The sequence below is a fragment of the Lipotes vexillifer genome, unplaced genomic scaffold (assembly GCF_000442215.2).
Source record: "Lipotes vexillifer unplaced genomic scaffold, Lipotes_vexillifer_v1.1 scaffold442, whole genome shotgun sequence".
Lineage (NCBI taxonomy): Eukaryota > Metazoa > Chordata > Mammalia > Artiodactyla > Lipotidae > Lipotes > Lipotes vexillifer.
This window is the reverse complement of record NW_006790311.1, coordinates 1,571,061-1,584,270: the sequence shown is the minus strand read 5'-3', so window position 1 is coordinate 1,584,270 and position 13,210 is coordinate 1,571,061. Positions and strand designations below refer to the sequence as shown.

The following is a 13,210-nucleotide window of genomic DNA, read 5'->3' as shown; positions in this document are numbered from 1 at the left end:
TGAACCGCTGGTTAATCTGCAACTAGCAAATCGCTGTTCAAGGAACCAGAATTTAACCTCAGGCCACTAATTAACCTTAAATTTGGGATATTTGGACACAAGTTCTTTTATTAGTCCCTGTTTGTATTTATGAAGTAAAAAGAAGGCTTTGTTGTTCTTGAACAGGTTAGAAATATCCTTAGAAACAAATTATCAAGTTCTTCTTTAGATGATTATGGGGGGGGCACATATTATGATATATCAAGATCTAGGTAGATAAGCCACGTTCGTGCTCTGTAAGAATGAAGACACCACTAATAGAATTTCCCTCCTTATACTGAGAAAACAGTCCAGATAAGAAGAGTCCCCAACGAAAAAGAGAGTATGAGATTAGTGCAGAAGTGGAAAAAATGCGCTATCTAAAAGAGGATTGCCTGAATGAGGAAGAGAAAGGAGGCAATATATATCTTTACATAAATTCTTGTGTACTGAGAGCAACTCTATTTCAAATCAGCAAGTGGCCAGACTCAAAGGATAAACATTAAGGAACCAAACTTCTGTACCCACATTGGCTAAAGCTGTACTGTGATACCAAGCAAACAAAAACTCTCAATTCTTCAAATTTCTCTTACAAAGTTTCAACAAGAAAAACCTAAAAGTTCCTTCTCCAGAAAAAAAGAGACCAGTGTTTTTATGCCTAGGCACCGCAGTGTGTGCCTTGGGTTAACCTGAAACCCAAGAACACAAGCTCTGTGTCACTGACAATGACATCTGAGTTGGTTCTTCGTTTTGTTTCCTGCCACAGAAGGCCAATTCTGCAGGAACAGGGGTCACTTCTTGAATGCCATTAAGGACAGGTTAAGGCGGAAAAAGGCTCCCCAGCACCCCCCCTCAAAAAACCATAAAAGTCCTACACTTAAAACAGGCTTGTAATTAATGTAACGACACGAATTTAAGTCCTGATGTCCAAATTTCAGAGTCCCTGGAAAGGAGTCTTCACATACTTATGTAACACGTGATGTGCGACTGCTTAGTGAAATTAGAACCTGGGTCTGGGACATTATCAGTAAAAGGTAGTAATTCTCAACTTCTCTAGATCTGTGTCTTTCCTGGGAATTTGCAGGGGAAAAAAACAGTCGGAGAGAAGCTGTTTCTCAATCTCCCTTCGAATTCTTCACATTTATACCCCGATCACCTCTCTCATTACAGAAACATACACAGGTCTTCTTTCCCCCTCTTTACAAATACATGTACTCCTACCTCCAATCTTTAGGTCAAAAATGGACAGAAATTAGATAATTCAAAATGTTCAGACACACCTAACCCATGCCTCTGACGCACTTCAGCCAGCCAAGGGATATTTGTGAGTTTACTCTGTACCAGATGCGGGGCATAAAAAAAATGAATGAGTCCTTAAGGCACTCACAGTTCAACAGCAGCTGTCAATAGTACATCTGGACCTGTACAACTCAAAACCAATTCACACTCAAAGGACAGTACAGCGTAGGGAAAAAGACCTGTGAACGGGGCTTCCCTGGTGGTGCAGTGGTTGGGAGTCCGCCTGCCGATGCAGGGGACACGGGTTCGTGCCCCGGTCCGGGAAGATCCCACATGCCGTGGAGCGGCTGGGCCCGTGAGCCATGGCCGCTGAGCCTGCGCGTCCGGAGCCTGTGCTCTGCAACGGGAGAGGCCACAACAGTGAGAGGCCAGCGTACCGCAAAAAAAACAAAAAACAAAAAAAGACCAGTGAACAAAGCACAGCCTTTCTACTGAGCACTCAGATTGCAGCTTCCTAGCTGATTTCCCAGCTACCAAACCCTCTCCTTTTCCATCTGTCCTGCATTCAACTGCCAGCTTCATTTCCAGAATTCCACTTTCAAGGAGTCTCTCTCCTGCTCTAGCATCTTCAAAAACTCCTCCCTGCTTACCACATCTAGTTCAAACCCTTCTTCCAGTTAAAGTCTTCTACAGGCTAGCTCCACTTACCTGTTCAACTTTATCTCATGCTCTACAGGGCTCCCTTCTGCCAATCCCTTTTAGAGGGGTAGGACGCAAACTTAATTCCACTACCTCCTCTAACTCCTCAGGCAGCCTTCAATTCTAAGCAGTTTTAAAAACCGTTTCCTCTATTGTCAGCACAGATCCGTTAATTTCCTGAGGTCTCGTCAGGGCTCGGCATCAGCCTTCTTCTTAATAAATGGCAGGTCTGTTCCCAGGTACTTTTAACATTTTACCATCCCAACCAGATGTTCCTCTTCCCTGCCGCCCCTTAGTGAAGTCCCCGGGTCTTGACTTAGTGAAGTCCCTGGCAGTTTGGCCATGGGAGTCCCAACACTGCACCTTGTAAGAGAAGGAGAGGGTCTGGAGCAAGTTACAAACCAGGGATGTTGAGAAAACGAAGGAAGTGGAAAAGGGAAGGGAAGATTCCTGCTCTGTACTTTGCCTTTTCTTTGGAAGCAGTGGGGGGGAGGGACGGAGGAGACGCCACGAAATGAATTCTTGAAGAAGGCAGAAGAAACTCAAGGTGCTCCCTAGGAAGAAAATATGGACCCGTGGATAACGGAGGGGCTCCCCATCACCCCTGGGAGAGAAGGACTAGTTACAACGTGAAACAAAGAGGTTGGGAGTCAGGAGATGAGGGGTGGAGAGGCTTCAGAGATCCCGCATCTCCGAAGGTCGAGCGGTAAGGAAAAAAGAAAGGACGCGAGGCGTCCCTCGAGGGATTGGCCGAGCACCCGGGACGTGGCTGCCAAAACGGACGAGGTGGGCGCCTCAGACGGCTCTGGGGCGAGTGTTCACGGGGCACGCTTCTCCCGGGGGCGGGGAGGCGGTTTTGAGTGGGGTCGCCTCTTAAAGGGAGAAACGGTTTCCCAAGGCAGGGACCTCCGAGAACGGAAGCGCTGGGGACGCGGAAACGTTAAAGCGTTGAGGCACCGGCATTTCCCAGCCCCAACCCGGCTTCCCCACACACTCACCGCGTCTCCTCCAAACACCACCGCTCCAGTTGCAGCTACCGGCCAGCGCAGCCTCACTTACCGCGCATCGCCCCCACGTGACGCGCCCGGGACCCCGCCCCGAACGCCCCACGTGAGCTTCAGGGCCCACCCACTCCCTCCTCCCTCTAGTCCGTCTTCTGCGCGTGGGCTTAGCTCGGCAAGATGGCGGCTCCTAGCTGTAGTGCGCGTGGCCTCTGGGTCCGGGGTTCCTGGCAGCGTCTGGGGAATCTCTTCACTTTCATCTCAAAGCCACTTTGTTCCGCTGCTGCTGCCTCTCGGCCCCTGGATGCCCAGCGATTAGCGGAGAGGCTTCGAGCCCAGAAACAGGAACAAAAGACGAAGAAGCCGGTGAGCCCAGAAGGACCACAACTCCCAAGAGGCAGTGCGCTCACTGGTTTCCCAGGCCGGGAGGGAGGTGGGAGGGTCCTCTGACACATGTCAAGTAATCGATGTCGAGGACTTGTGGTGGGAGAATGGGGAGAAAGCGGAGGGGAGAGGTCAGAAGGGTGCGGTATCTTCCTGTGGGCTGGGTCTCTGGCTCCTGCCGACCCCGGCCCTAAGCACTACGTGGGTACAGGCGAGACACACCCACCCCTGCGCTCAAATTACTCGGGGACGGGGCGAGTCTAATGCAAAAATACAAGCATTCCCTTCCCAAATTCTCACCCAGACTTACTGAAAGTCCTCCCCACCAGGCATTTACCGTCGCTCCTTCTCTCCCCGCAGGTGCCCACAAACCCTGTTCAGCGGAGAGTGCAAGAACTACTGCGGTTCACAGAGCAACTGCAGCGCGTCCACCCCAACGTGCTTGCTAAGGCGCTGAGCCGAGGACTTGTCCACCAGGACAAGGACCTTGTGGTCATCAATAAGCCCTATGGTCTCCCTGTGCATGGTAAGCAGCATGTGGGGAAGGGAGGCGGGCCGCTGCTGCTTTGTGCTACACGTAGGGGCAACTCTAACATTACCCGGGGGGCTCTCTGAAACCTTGCTTTCAAAGTAATTAAACTTTTGTGGGGTACTGTCCTCTGTGAGGAGCCAGTAAGGACGCAGAGATAAATAAGACAGTCCCCACCTTCCAAACATCTGGCAGCCAGCAGTGATTTATGGAATTTGCTGTGTGCAGACCTCCACCGAGGATTGCTATAGAGAAGAACAAAGGCTGTGTGGTTCCTGTCTTCAGATTATTTTTCATCAGAACTGGGAAAGAGGACATAACGTGTGTTGGTGTATACCTAACAAAACCCCAGGGTGCCTAGAACTTAATGGAAACCCTAATGTTTTTGAATAAATGTTAAATGTAGTCAGAGACAGCTAGGGTGAGTCAGGAAAGACTGATAGAAAAAAATGCATTTGTGGAAAGGGTTTTGCTGGGGGAATAGGCATATTTTAGCTAGAAGAACGAATGCTTTGGGGGGAGGTATGGAGAAGGTTGTACAGGAAAACAACGAATTAAATCAGACATTGCCAAGTGCTTTGTATGGTTTTTTTCCTCTCTTGATCCTTCCAGTAGCTTGCCTTTCCATTCCCCAAGAGATAACTATTATCAAGATATTTACATTTTATAGATGAGAAAACTGAAAGTTGGAAAGAGTAAGTAATCTGTCCAAGGTCAATGGCTAGTTGTGAGGGTCCATAGAATGGAACCCACGAATGTCTCACCCCAAAGCCCAGCCTCTCAGCTCTTCTGTAATGCCTCAGGAAGGCCTCATGGTCTTGCATTTCTCACTAGGGTTTACTTGGCAAATTCTCAAGCCTTTGTTTATATAGTGAAATATCAGATCTCATCATTTTGGTTGCTAATTTTAGTATGAGTACATAAATAGATTTAAAAAAAAAAATATATATATATATATATATACACACACATATAGGTCTGAGGAGAAAGCCACATGCTCTAGGATGGTGCTTTTTAAACTTTAATATGCATATGAGTCACTTGGGCCTTTTGTTAAAATGCAGATTTTGATTAATTAGTCTGGGTTGGAGGCCTGAGATTCCTTTCTAGCGAGCTCCCTGGGCAGACTGATATGTTGCTAGTCCCTGGACCACAATTCAGTAATAAGGCTCTAGAAAGCATTTACTGTTAATCCAGTAAGGCCTGTTGTCCCAGGCAGAGGTCTTTGGTGGGATCTTTTCCTGGCCGCTCAAACCTCTGGCTTTTTCCTTCTTAGGTGGCCCTGGGGTCCGGCTCTGCATCAGCGATGTACTGCCTGTCCTGGCGAAGATGCTTCACGGCCACAAGGCAGAGCCCTTGCATCTGTGCCATCGGCTGGACAAGGAAACTACAGGCGTAATGGTGTTGGCTTGGGAAAAGGACGTGGCGCATCAAGTCCAAGAGTTGTTTAGAACCCGTCAGGTGACAAAGAAATACTGGTATGAAGCCCATCGATAGCGGTCGAGGTGGTGTAGGCGCCCTTCCATCTATTCATCCGTTCATACAGCAGGAACTCCTAGTAATAGAAGGCACTGTACTCGGACGTGTGGGCGTATAAAAATTACAGGAAACAGGTTTATTGCTTAGAATATTAGAGTCTGGTGGCATGGTGGTTCCTAATTATGGCTGTACATAAAAATTATTAAAAATTAATTATATGAGTATACGTGATTTCATTCCTGTGGTAAAATGTCAGACAACAGCAGTAGTGTTCAGTCATTAGAAAGGGTCAACTCATAGTTACAACTCAGTGTAAGCATGATAAAATGTATCAGATAGCAGCCTAAACTGCTACCAATCTGCAGTGGGGTGTCCAGGGTGTGCAATGTTATATCTGGGCTTGTGACTCCTGGGCCAGTGATTCTGTGTTAGGCCACCAAGTACCCAGGAGAGCTGATTGACTGGAAGAGGCATGGATGTAAGGACAGATTAAAGAGTCTTCTGCCCGTCTGTGGTGTGACGGAGGGAAACCTCCAACAAGAGGGACTTACTGAGCTGTGGTTGGGGTTCCTGTGGCTTTTCTGAGCGCAGTTCCTCTGTTTTATTGACCTGGAAAATAGGCAGGATCAGTCCCGTGAAATTTTCACTCAATTCATTCATTTATTCATTTATTCCATATGCAGTTCGAACTTACCATCTTATATTATTTGAAAAAGAAAAACAGGATACAAAACTGTATTACCCTAGTTTTACTTTAAGCTGTACATACTCATTTTTAAAGGCTGGATGAGTGACTGTGTTATTAATACAATTTTTTTCTTGTTTTTCTGTTTTTTCCCCAAATATTCTACAATCAGCACATATTAGTTTAGTTGTAAAAAAGATAGGCTTATAAGGATAGTGTCAAACTCTCAGGCTAAGCACTATACCAAGAGGTCATTTGGGACCCTCTGATCTTAAGAACTGACCGCAGTAGTGCAGGAGGTCCAGAATTAAAACCTCTAAGTAGCTGATGCAAGGAGAGCCTCACTCAGCTTTGTGGCTTAAGCAAGGATCTGTGTGTGTCCCCTCAGGGCCATCACGATGCGCGTCCCGGTGCCCTCAGCGGGAGTCGTGGACATTCCCATCATTGAGAAGGAGGTGCAGGGCCAGGAACGACACCACAAGGTGGGTGAGCGCCTCCAGAGGGATGGGTTTGCTGCTCTTTCTTCAAAATTGTGTCCTGATTTCTTTGGCTCCAGATGACGCTGTCCCCGAGCTACTGCATGGACAATGGGAAGATAGTGAGGGTACGGACCAGCAGGAACGCACACCTGGCTGTGACTCAGTACCGGGTGCTGAGCAGCGCCCTCTCCTCCGCCCTCCTGGAGCTCCAGCCTGTTACCGGTGAGGGTGCCACTGTTCTGCAGTGGGTGGGGAAGCCCCACTGCCCCTCAGCTTCACCCAGGGCCTTGTGCCAGGCTCCGCCCCTCCCCCGAGCAGCTGGTATTATGGGGGCTCTGGGATTGCACCAGAGTGTGCTTCTGGTGCTGATCTGAGGCTGGGAGCTTCCATAGGGATGATTGTTAAAAACAGTAGGTAGGGGCTTCCCTGGTGGTGCAGTGGTTGAGAATCCGCCTGCCGATGCAGGGGATACGGGTTCGTGCCCTGGTCCGGGAGGATCCCATATGCCGCGGAGCGGCTGGGCCCGTGAGCCATGGCCGCTGAGCCTGCGCGTCCAGAGCCTGTGCTCCGTGACGGGAGAGGCCACAACAGTGAGAGGCCCGCGTACCGCAAGAAAACAAACAAAAAAACCAGTAGGTAGCAGAAGGATACAAATATTTTGCTTTAGGCAGACTCCTACTCTTAATCAGTTTCCTGGGTGGGTGAGAAATATTCAGTTAAAATGATAGAATAAATCAGTTCTTCCCTTCAAAAAATAAATAGATGGTTTGCTTACGTTTATTTAAAAATTTGCAAATTGATTCCTCAAAAAATGAAGCATAGAATTACCCTATGATCCAGCAATTCTGCTCCCTGTATATATGCAGAAGAATGAAAACAGGGATTCAAAAAGATATTTGTACACCAGTGTTCATAGCAGCACTATTCACAATAGCCCAAAGGTGAAAACAACCTACATGTCCATCAACAGATGAATGGAAAAACAGAATGTGGCACTTCATGCAGTGGAATGTAATTCAACCTTAGAAAGGAAGGAAATTCTGACACATGCTGCAGCATGGATAAACGTTAAGACATTATGCTAAATGAAACACAAAAGGACACATACTGTATGATTCCATTTATATGAGATACCTAGAGTAGTCAAATTCATAGAGACAGATAGGAGAGTAATGGTTACCAGGGGCTGGAGAGAGCAGGGGGCGGGGAGTTATTGTTAGCTGGGTACAGAGTTTCAGTTGGGGGCAATGGAAAAGTTCTGGAGAGGGACTGTAGTAGTGATTGCACAACAATGTGAATGTACTCAGTGCCACCAAACTGTACTCTTAAAAACGATTAAAATGGGACTTCCCTGGTAGTGCAGTGGTTAAGAATCTGCCTGCTAGTGCAGGGGACACAGGTTCAATCCCTGGTCCAGGAAGATTCCACATGCCGCAGAGCAACTAAGCCCATGCGCCACAACTACTGAGCCTGCGCCCTAGAGCCTGCGAGCCACAACTCCTGAGCCTGCGAGCCACAGCTACTGAAGCCCACACGCCTAGAGCCTGTGCTCCGTAATGAGAGAAGCCACCGCAATGAGAAGCCCGTGCACCGCAACGAAGAGTGGCCCCTGCTCGCTGCATCTAGAGAAAGAAGACCCAATGAAGCAACGAAGACCCAATGTAGCCAAAAATAAATAAATAAATTTATATTAAAAGAAAGGATTAAAATGGTAAATTTTATGTGTATTTTGCCACAGTAAAAAAATAAATGTACAAAGCAATACTATTTAGTGTTATATAACACAATTATTTAAAAAAAAAAGCATGGCAGTGATAGACACCAAGTTGATAGCAGTGGTTATCTGTGGTGGAAAGGGAACTGTGGTGGCGAGGGGTACTTAGAGGCTTAACAGTATTTATAATGTTTATTTCCTAATAGCCTATTGTTTGTTATATTATTCTTTATACCTTATTGTAGTTGGGGCTTTGCCAGTTTTACTTTCCTTTGATTTAATATGATTAGAAGCAGATGCCACCAGTGGTATTGTTTCAATAGCTACTCATAAGTTTCCTCCCTCTCTTTTTTTAAAGGAATAAAACATCAGCTTCGAGTTCACCTGTCTTTTGGATTGGATTGCCCAATCCTTGGTGATCACAAGTACTCAGACTGGAACAGGCTGGCCCCCCAGGTAATATATGATTGACCCAATATGCAACAGAATAAGGGGGAGAACTTATGCTTTCCCCTTGTTAAGTCCCTGAAGTGAGTCACAGCAAAGATGTGTTGATTGTCTTCCGACACAGTACCATGCTAGTTATCTAGCTTATGGAGAAATTGAGAAGCAGTTAGGAGACTTTCTGAAGGCTCAAAGCAGGCTTTCATGCTACAGCTAAAGAGCCTTGGTGGAAACTTTGTTTTTTGCTGTTACAGCCCATTCTCTTGGAAAGCCAGAGAATTGGCCAAGGAGAGCTTCCCTGGTGTGGTGGGTTTTCTCATACATGGGCTCTGAACCCTTCCTAGAAATGGCCCCGAAGCAGGCTGTCCATCACTGTGTCTTCCGGGAGTTAGTGAGGGGACCCCGTAAGTGGAGGTCTTCTGCCCCCGCACACTGGAGCTGTTGGCCTTGCGCTCACAAGCTCTTTCCTCTGCACAGAAGCTGTCTGCCTGCATCCTGAAAAAGCTGGGGCTGCGGCAGTCCAAGGCCCGCCACATTCCCCTTCACCTGCATGCCTGCCAGCTGACTCTGCCTGCCCTGCAGTCCGGGAAGGAGGAACTCAACTTGGTCTGCAAGCCTCCTCGATATTTTGTCCATTCCCTGCACCGTCTGGGCTTAAAGATGCCGAGTCGGGATCAAAATGGGGACGAGGAAGCCGCACACTCAGGAGCACAGTGAAGCCAGTTGGGCAGTTTGCCCTGAATTATTCTCTCTGTTTAAGGGACTCTGCTAACTTCTCACTTGGGACAGACTCCAGAAGAGCCAGGTGTGATGAGTTGAAGAAACAGCTGCTTCAGGGCTCTTACTGGGGACTAGTGTCTGTTTTTCGACACTCTGGCCACACGCTGGAAAAGCCAGCAGGCAGTCTCCCTGCTTCAGAGTGGAAGAGAGCCCAGGTCCAGGAGAACTAGAGCACAGAATCTGTGATCAGGAACTGTTTTTACCCAACAATAAAGCTCTTGGTCTGTCAGGAAAGTTCCTGTGGTTGGAGAGAACATAATAGTTGTCTAGCTCATAGAGATTCAGAAGCAGCTTCTGCTGTCCTCATGGAGCTGCAGGATCTATCAGCAAAGCCTTCCTGCTTTATTTGTTCAGCCTCAGATTTTGTAGCAAGCAATCATAGACTACAAGGATTCCCTTCAGCCTCAGCTCGGACCCCTTACTGTGCTACTGACTGGAGCCTGCGAAGGGGTGTTCAGTGAGTAAGAAAAGCAGGTGTAAATGGCAGGCAGGTAACAAAAATGAGTGGAGCAAGCAGGGTGTAAGGCCATGGTCGGGAGCACCCACATGTCTAAAGAGGGCAGTTGTTAGCTCCAGCTGAGGGTTGCTCTGTGGGAACAGATTTTCTAACTTTTTAAATTATTTATTTATTTATTTGGCTATACCAGGTCTTAGTTGCGGCACGCAGGATCTTTGTTATGGCATGCAGGATCTTTAGTTGTGGCATGCGAACTCTTAGTTGCGGCATGTGGGATCTAGTTCCCTGACCAGGGATCAAATCCAGGCCCACTGCATTGGGAGTGCAGAGTCTTAACCACTGGACCACCAGGGAAGTCCTAACATTTTTCAGCGAGTCAGGAAACCCAGATCCTAACTTTTTTCAGAGTCAGGAAACCCAGATGTTTTTGTGAAATCTCCCAGTATATTGCTAACTAAATCAGAATTTTTAAAAAAACACTTGGATAGCCAAGCAGAACATATTTGTAGGTTGGATTTGGTCTGCAGGCTGCCTGTTTGCAATCTAAAGAATGGTTCCCTGGTGGCGCAGTGGCTGAGAGTCCGCCTGCCGATGCAGGGGACACGGGTTCGTGCCCCAGTCCGGGAAGATCCCACATGCCGCGGAGCGGCTGGGCCCGTGAACCATGGCCGCTGAGCCTGCGCGTCTGGAGCCTGTTGCTCCACAACGGGAGAGGCCACAACAGTGAGAGGCCCGCGTACCGCAAAAAAAAAAAAGAATGGTGTAGAAGTTTGGGGAAAGGGATCATCTTGAAAGTTCTGGATCAGTAGTTGGCATTTTAGCTCCATGTAGCATCTGTCCTTTCTAGACTAGGGGATGGCTTTGATTAATCTGTAAATATGTGGTTGTGAGGGGGCTGCCGGTTTTTTGAATCTCCTTTGTTTTGGAAGCAAGCCTATCCTTGGGTCTCAGGAGGGAGATGCTGAGCCCAGCACCCCGCGGGAGGAAGTTATCTCGGCCATCCAGCTAGCTCCCATCTTATTTCTTGCAACAGTACCATCTGGCAAACAAATACACCTCATGTTACTTTGGCTGAGCTGAGAAAACTCGGAGTGACAGCACAGTTGGGGAGAAGTCCCAAGAACAGTCGTCAGGTGTTCTCTCTGTGTTGATAATACAGCTTCCTAAAAACCCACTTTCCTGTTTCCATGATGCCTTTTGCCATGCATGATGGATTGAACTTTAAAAGCACAGATGAAATAACTGTCCAGTAAGTCCCCTACATATGAACGAGTTCACTCTGAGAGCATGTTTGTAAGTCCAGTTTGTTTGTAAGTCCAACAAAGTTAGCCTAGGTACCCAACTGACACAATTGGCTATACAGTACTGTACTATAATAGGTTTAAAACACTTTTCACACAAATAATACATAACAAACAAACAAACAATAAACATTTTAAATCTTACAGTACAGTACCTTGAAAAGTACAGTAGTACAGTACAACAGCTGATCCAGGGGCTTGTAAGTCCAGTTTGTTTGTAAGTCCAACAAAGTTAGCCTAGGTACCCAACTGACACAATTGGCTATACAGTACTGTACTATAATAGGTTTAAAACACTTTTCACACAAATAATACATAACAAACAAACAAACAATAAACATTTTAAATCTTACAGTACAGTACCTTGAAAAGTACAGTAGTACAGTACAACAGCTGGCATCCAGGGGCTGGCATCGAGTGAAGAGGCAAGAAGAGTTACTGACTGGAGGAGGGCGAGGAGGTGGGAGATGGTAGAGCTGAAGGATCGTCAGAAACAGGAGACAGAGGTCAAGCTGCAGTACCAGCTACATCACCGCTGCTTTTACGCTTGCTTCCGGACATCTTGAGCTTGAAATAAAGACACTGTACTTTATACAGTACTATACAGTAAAGTACACAGAAGCACAACCACTTACAGAGGATGCAGGCATGTGACAATGTACGCCAGACATGTGAACTAACTAACGTGATTGGACATGCAAACGCACGTTCGCATCTTTGAAAGTTCGCAACTTGAAGGTTTGTATGTCGGGGACTTAACTGTGTTTGTTTCTGTAAGGCCTAAAACTGTTGGCTGTTGTTTCTGTTTCTAGTAAACCATGCTGCTCGAGATAAAGGTACAAGAACGTGACACTTAGAAAATACTGATAATTGACTTTGAATTGGGGACGCAATTGAAGAAGACCCCTGGTTTTGTGAGTGTTTGGAGAAACCCCAGGAACCTGGGAACTGCCCCCAAAGGGACCAGGCAGTCCAGATGCAGGGCAGCCCGGGCTGCAGGTGTCGGCTGGAAGAGGTGGGACAGTACCAGCCTGCAGCAGTCTGCTCGCGACATTCCCGACTGTTGGGCGGCTAGGGCAGGGCGCAGAGTGACAGTGCTCTCCCCTTACCTGTCTGTGTTTTCTAAGTCTTGCTGGGTATAGCAGTTATCCAGGATAATCTAAGAGAACTTTTATCCCAGGTTGGCGTGGCCTGGGAAGGTGGGCTACCTCCAAGGGAGGCTGGAACATGCCTAAAATGAAATATTGGTTAGAGCCAGTGAAAAGATTGGATTTGGTATTAAATCATATAATTAATAAGAAAGTAGTTTTTCATTCTTTTTATTAAAGTTCTACATGCACATGATTTTTTTAAAAAATCAAGAATTAAAAGGCTTATAATGTAAAACAGTGTCCCTTGCCCATCTGGGCTTTTATTTTTAGCTTCCCCACAAATGCCCACTGTGAGCCTCTGGGAAGAGCCAGCTGCTTTGCTTAGGGGGCTGTAGGGCAGACTCACCCCAGCACTCCCTGCTGCAGGGAGCCGCTACCCGCCTGCTGCTCGCCAGCTAGGTTTTTTCCAGGCTGGGCACCCCCAGCCTGAGCCGGCAAGGCACTCTCCTCAATCATCACACCGTACCTTGTGTTTACATTTAGAACCCATCTCTCCTGCTCTGCCTCCTTGCTCACTTTGATTCCGTGAACTCCTCTCGCATCTCCTCACTTGATTTCCTTCCAGGCTCCTTGAAGGGCTCCGGCCTCAGGGCTCCGTCTGTGCATCCAGTTTCTCACCCAGGTGACCTGGCAGCAGAGCTGGATCGACTTTGGAAACCTCTGCCTGTATGCTGCTGCCTCTAAATCTCTCTCTGACCTTGGTCTCTCCTGTGAGCTCCTGATCTCTATATCCATTTGCCCGTGGGCATCACCCCTTGAGATTCTGTACCGGCCCCCCAGATCGTGCTCACACCGCTCGTCTTCTCTCTCCAGACCTGGTCGTCCTCTCCTGCTCTTGCCTTAGTTAAGT

At 47.5% G+C, this 13,210-nt stretch overlaps 2 protein-coding genes across 2 annotated transcripts in view; one reads left to right on the top strand and one right to left on the bottom strand.

The window, feature by feature from the left end:
* SIRAL1 (SIR2 antiphage like 1) overlaps positions 1-3,007 on the bottom strand; it is a 47,221-nt gene extending 44,214 nt beyond the window's left edge. The window contains exon 1 of the mRNA XM_007463620.1: positions 2,955-3,007. The gene's annotated coding sequence lies outside the window, so the exon portion shown is untranslated. The remainder of the gene's footprint in view (positions 1-2,954) is intronic.
* Positions 3,008-3,081: 74 nt separating this feature from the next.
* RPUSD4 (RNA pseudouridine synthase D4) lies at positions 3,082-9,816 on the top strand. The gene is made up of 7 exons (XM_007463615.1): positions 3,082-3,323; positions 3,702-3,867; positions 5,147-5,348; positions 6,423-6,516; positions 6,591-6,735; positions 8,586-8,683; positions 9,149-9,816. The coding sequence occupies exons 1-7, from the start codon at positions 3,138-3,140 to the stop codon at positions 9,386-9,388; spliced, it is 1,131 nt and encodes a 376-aa protein (XP_007463677.1). The 5' UTR covers positions 3,082-3,137; the 3' UTR covers positions 9,389-9,816.
* The last annotated feature ends 3,394 nt before the right edge of the window (positions 9,817-13,210 follow it).

Coding starts and splice junctions, on each gene's coding strand:
- RPUSD4 (XM_007463615.1), top strand. CDS start 3,138: ATGGCGGCTCCTAGCTGTAGTGCGCGTGGCCTCTGGGTCCGGGGTTCC. Junction 3,324..3,701: donor AACAAAAGACGAAGAAGCCG/GTGAGCCCAGAA, acceptor CTCTCCCCGCAG/GTGCCCACAAACCCTGTTCA. Junction 6,517..6,590: donor GCCAGGAACGACACCACAAG/GTGGGTGAGCGC, acceptor CTTTGGCTCCAG/ATGACGCTGTCCCCGAGCTA.